The sequence below is a fragment of the Colossoma macropomum genome, unplaced genomic scaffold, assembly GCF_904425465.1.
Source record: "Colossoma macropomum unplaced genomic scaffold, Colossoma_macropomum, whole genome shotgun sequence".
Lineage (NCBI taxonomy): Eukaryota > Metazoa > Chordata > Actinopteri > Characiformes > Serrasalmidae > Colossoma > Colossoma macropomum.
Window position 1 is genome coordinate 89,595 of NW_023495392.1, and position 6,000 is coordinate 95,594.

General features: G+C 36.5%; 1 protein-coding gene across 1 annotated transcript; it reads right to left on the minus strand.

Moving 5' to 3' along the window:
* Positions 1-1,141: 1,141 nt before the first annotated feature.
* On the minus strand, positions 1,142-6,000 carry LOC118802025 (OX-2 membrane glycoprotein). The gene is made up of 5 exons (XM_036562474.1): positions 5,648-6,000; positions 5,179-5,520; positions 3,852-4,154; positions 3,553-3,657; positions 1,142-2,424 (listed from the first exon to the last, which is right to left on the minus strand). Exons 1-5 carry the CDS (start codon positions 5,688-5,690, stop codon positions 2,390-2,392), a joined length of 828 nt encoding a protein of 275 aa, XP_036418367.1. The 5' UTR covers positions 5,691-6,000; the 3' UTR covers positions 1,142-2,389.

The following is a 6,000-nucleotide window of genomic DNA, read 5'->3' on the forward strand; positions in this document are numbered from 1 at the left end:
CAAGGCTATACAGCTCAATGTTGTATTCATTTTTCTTGGTCTGTCTGTCCCTTTGTGTAAACCTTATATTTTAGGAGGCTTCACAGATACCTGTTAGGTAATGCAGGGGAAATGATCTAGAGAAACTTACACCCATAGTTTAAGCCAGGCAAGAACCTACCACTAGAGGGCAACAAATTGTTTGCAATAGTGACTCTGCATTACATAGCCATATACAGAAGAAGTCCCTTTAGAAACAATGTGCTTTTACTGTAAAATTAAACAATATTTGTACATGAGTTAAGCATTTACAGAATGATAATGTCTAGGAGCAACAGCATACAAATAATTAATTGGTACAATTAACAATTTATTTGGTAACTGCAAATGATTATTGAAATATATAATTATGTGTGGATGTAAACTCCCATACAAACTCAACTCTAGCAAGATGGCTAAAAATGTTGCCAAATTCTAAGTACCAGTCACTATTCTATGATTGTATTAAGATTTTTTATCATAAAGCCAAAAAGATGTTCAACAATGACTTGGCTTTAAGGTGGAAATCTTAATAAATATTTGGGCTAATATGCTAAAGGAGGCCCTTTGCCTTGTGTAACTACATCTTCACTGTTTCTGCTGTCTGCACACTCACCATAATCATATGTTTTAAGAACTTTCATTATTCAACACAAGATAAAAGCACAAATTGCTATTATGCAATTACAAAAAATTGAGAAACTGAACCAAAAAGTTCCCAGGGGAATAAACCTTAGGAATGCATTGATCCAGATGAAATTTTACAATTATTCAGTAAACTCATTTTTAAGTTAATGAAATATAAATTAACTGTGCATTAGAAGTTGCAGAAAAACGGTTAATTTTAAAAATAGTTTGATCCAGTTGTTGAGTTTACTGTATTTTGAGTTTTAATACAAAAATACAAATATAAAACACCTTTTGCACAGACAATATGTTTTGTTTAAATTTGGTTAAACTTAGCACGTAAACAGTAATTGTGCATTAAAATCTGCAGATGTGAGTTCTCTATATGTACTTATGACCTGGTGTGCCCAAACTTTTCAATATGACCGTATATATCCAGCACCTAGTTTTGTTAATCAATCCTTTAAATTTTTTCTTTTTACTTTTTGCTGTATTTATATTTATTTGTATTCTAATGTTTCATAGTGCTTTTGCTGGCATAAACACACTTACTGCCAAGATAAATAGTTTTTTTTTGGCTGCCTAATAATTTTGCACAGTATAGAGTAAACTGTACCCCTCCAGAAAGGGGCTAAGTCACACTGGCCAGGAAAGCAAATGTGAACACAACATATCACACACACACACACACAAGCATAACCAGACTGTGCTTTAATAACACATAGGTTGACACAAAACCAAAACAATGTATGCTGAAATAAAGCCTGGCCAGGCCTACTCAATACACTTTAAACAGTGTCTCACATTTTCTCAGTTCTCAAGCCTTAATACCTCTCTCAGCTTGGAGGGCTTCTATAAAACATCTGTGCTCCTCCCCCACTTTGTTCATGCTTCCATGATAAGGGGTAGGAGCGCTCTACAGGTGGCTGAGGCAAGAGTGGCAGCTCCGCCTAAAGTATTTTAAACTTAGAATCCTAAAATTAGAATCCTAAATCTCTACACTAGGCAACAGATGCAATTTGTGTCAAGTTGACGCAAATGAATTTATTAAAAGCAGGAAACTGCTATGGAATTACAAGTGAAATAAACTAGAGTAACTAGAGTACATAGAGTCAGTTTCCCAGACTGAGATTAAGCTTAAACCTTGAATAAATTGGACTGTTACAGCCACATTACAAAATCCAGATCCACCACCGTACTTCACAGTGAGGAAGTTCAATAATATATTTAATAAAAAAATAAATAGACAGATACATGCTCTTTATAGGTTCCTATGGTTCCTATACAGTGCTACAGTGCCCAGAAGAATAAGGGGCATAATCAATAATCAATAAGGACACAATCAATAGACAAATCAGTGCACAAACATAACAACAACAACTGAAAACATTCACATTCAGTGGCATGTGGGATGTGGAACATTGTGGATTAATGTAAAAACATTAACATGCATGCAAAACATTCAGTAGTATGGAAGTAGAAATGCTGAATATACAGTAGAATTCTGGAATGATCATTTGTCATATTATGAGTGAGTATGAGTGACAGCAAAAATTTAAGTTTATAAATACTGAAAAAAAATCAAATGGCAATAAATAAATAAAAACACTTTTTGTATATTAAAACCATGTTAACATTCAGAATGTGTTTAAGTGCATTGTTACTAGCTTATGAGAACTGTATTTGAAAAATCCTAAGATGTTAAAGTGCAGAGTGAATGCAGAATGCAGATCTTCCAATGGTGTTAGACCTTTTCTTCAATGCTCCCTTTTCCACATTCTGCAAAAATAAAGAAAATGTCCTTTAGAATGCTTTTTTTTGTATCACCATCATTTTGTCTCGCACAAGTCATCTAATAACAGTTAGAAATACATCTTGTGTAGGACAAAATTAAGATCCTGATTTGTAAACATGTAAACACCTTCTTGCCTAGATATACATACGAGATACAGAAATACTCATTTAGCATTTACTTTGTGAATCTAACTTAACATGTCCCCAAATGGAGGAAGATCAAATCATTGCTCAGATGGCATTCTGTCCTAGCACAGACGCTGTACAGAAGGACATTTTTGTTATATTTAGCACTAGAGTGTTTTTTTTACTCTAAGGCCAATCTCCTAAAGATACCCTGAATTGCCATAGGATTACCAATGGTGGGTCTTTTTTTGGCATTAACTTGCCATCAGTATGCCTTGTTTCTCACTGTGAGTGTTCTGGCAGAGGGATCATTGGCTTCCTACATATACTGACAAAACTGCTAGTATCTGCTGCTAAAAGCAAGTCCATAATGCTACACTCTTAGCAAAAAGAGTTCTGTTTAGTACCAAAAAAGGGTCTATGACTAGCACTTTTTGGTGCTAAATATAGAACCATTTTTAATGTTGTTTAAAGAACCATATCCAACAGGTTTTCCACCATAGAGAAGAACCATTAAAGCGTGTAATAAACCATTTGCTGTCAAATGGCTCTTTTAGTTGTCATAGTTCTATATATTACCATGGTTATGTTACATTATGTTATGTACTTTTATGGGTCCTACAAGGGAAATGTGTCATTTTGCTGCCTAACTATGCCTGATCTGGGAGCATATTATAGATGATAATTAGATACAGGATATCCTTAGGAGAATGGCCTTAAAGTAAAAAAAAAACAAAAAAAAAAAATATATAAACAATATAAATATAACAAAAATGTCCTTCTGTACGACACATTGCCTTGGTAAACCCTGGAAGAACCACTTTTTAAGGGTGTATCACCACCACACTTTGCCAAGAGAATAGTGTTCTCAATGTGGCAGATATGCTAATTGAAAATCTTTTATTAGACTGGCTAAAAAGACAAGCAATCAAAAACAACGAGAAAGCTTCCAAAGATGTAACAAACGAGTAAAGTCATACTACTTACCTTTTACTTTCCTTCTGTGTAAAACAATGGCAATAGAAATGGCACCAATTATACAGATGATCACAACGAAAAAGGCGGGGTAACGTCTGGGTGCCGCATTGTTCTCTGAAAAATAAATGAAAAAAGTTAAACTTTTACGTGTTTATAATTTAAATAGGAAAGTTTTCAAGTGTTGAGATTATATGAAATAGTTTTCCACAGTAAAAAAGTAAATGTGTGTAAAAGGTGTGTTTTGCAATTTTGTTGCCAAAACTGTATGTATATAAGGGAGCATTTTGATGGGTGATATGGGCTTGTACCTGTAGCATCCTGTCGCTGGTCATCAGTCAGATTGATATGTTCACTTCTTGACATTTTCCCACTTTGAGCAACACATTCTACATTTTTTTCATGTAACTGTGACTGTGGCAGTGTGAGGTTTTTTGTAGTTGTGATCGTCCCGTCAACATTGATTACTGTGACTTTTTCTCCTGACTCTATGTCCTTCTCTCTATACCTCCAGTTGACCTCTGGAGCAGGTTTACCCGTGGCTGAGCATGAGACGACAACTTCCTTTTCAGTAGTCTCATCTAAAAACTTTGATGTTGTGAAATCTGATAGACCTGTAAAAAGACAGTAACAGTATTCATTAACATATACTGCACACATTTATTTTTGCCTTCTGCATATGTGTCTGCTAACAGAGATGAGTTCCTTTTAGTTACCATAAAAGAAAATTCTAACAAATATCCCTTGTTCCTCTTTAGGACTGAAACTATGAGTTAATTAGTGACAAGCGCATGACTGCTGGTGTTTCTCCCCAGATTTCAGTAATTAGTCACCTGGATCTGAACTAGTCTTGCATTATTATGTGTCTTGACGTAAACTGTTCTCTATCCTAAGACATTGCAACAGGTGGTGGGCGATATGGCAAAAATATAACATCACGGTATTTCAGAAATGTTCTAGTGAATCATAGTTGTTCAGTGTTATTTAAGTACTGATGATCTGCACAATATGCTCAGAAGACCATATTGTAACATACCGTGATTTAATGTTTTGCGTTAATGATATTGTCATATTGCCCAGCTCTACTTCTAACTGGAGTAGCTGCAGTTTTAATCCGACTGTACAGTCAACTGCAGGGGCAGTGAAAGTATCCAGTGATTTTTTTTTTTCCTGATTTCCTGTCGTTTTCTGACGTGCAAGACAGTATACATTAAAGGCACTGACCATTGAGGTTACATAAACTTTTTTGCTCATGTTTATTATTATTATTATTATTATTAGTAGTAGTAGTAGTAGTAGTAGTAGTAGTAGTAGTATATAGATATGCAAAAAGTGCACAAGCATCATATTTAACGCCACCGAACTGAACAGAAATTACTTATTGCAACAGTCTAATGTCCTCAACATTACGGCTTGAGTTATTTTATACAGCCTGTTAGGCTCGTCGATGATCCCTATCCAATAGGTACAGTATAAAAAAGGTACAGTATAAAACACGCTGAAATATCTCTTCGGACATTATTTCTACGTAGATTTTTGGTGAGAAAATGAGACTTTAACTTTAGGAAAGCCGTTTTAGGCTCAGCATTTTCGAGTGTCATTTCACACATAGCGGAAAAACACCCCGAACAGCCTTACCTTGAACAGTGAGGCATGTCTTTCTCCGCTCGGTTCCGGACGGATACACGTTAAAAGTACAGATGTAGCAGCCTTCGTCCGCGAACGTTATGTTCTTTATCACGATAGTTGTGGCGCTCAGCGTCGCCTCCGTGACCTCCACTTTGTCCAGGTACGAATCGGTCACTTGTTGTTTGAAGTTCTCGCTGAAGGTGACCATGGTTTGGACGGAGTCGTCGTGTCCGAGCCGCTGCCAGGTGACCTGCTTTACTCCAGCAGCGTTTGGCAGCGAGCAGGAGAAAGACGCAGACTGACCCAAATCCGTTAGTACATTTTCTTCAGTCACCAAAGCCGCACAGCCAGCTGTGAAACACAGAACCATTAGAGCGCCGGTTAACACCGTACAACTCTTTACCAAACTTACTTCAAGTACCATTTCTCTGTATATCCGTTCTACAGTGATTTAGAGCCACCCATACGGCCTACATACCCAGTGTTAGCAGGCTTAAGAAAACTGTATAGTCCAGCATCATGTTCGTTCCCCAAATAACCGTTTCCTCTAAACTGAAAGGGAAGCCTGCGCTGCATAGTCTTTATAGTCCCGAAGAAGTAAAACTGAAACAAGACCTGTGACTCAACGTAATTTCATAGTGCTGTTTCCCAGATACGACGCTTGTTTGGAAAGCCCCCCAGTCAGTTCACATGTCAGTTCATCAATCAGTAGTAAACACTGACACGAACCTATATCGGCGGTCAGCATTAATAGTTATTGAGAACAACAACTATTAGTTCTATGAAATGTTTGTGTGTGTGCGTGTGCATACACACACATACACACACACA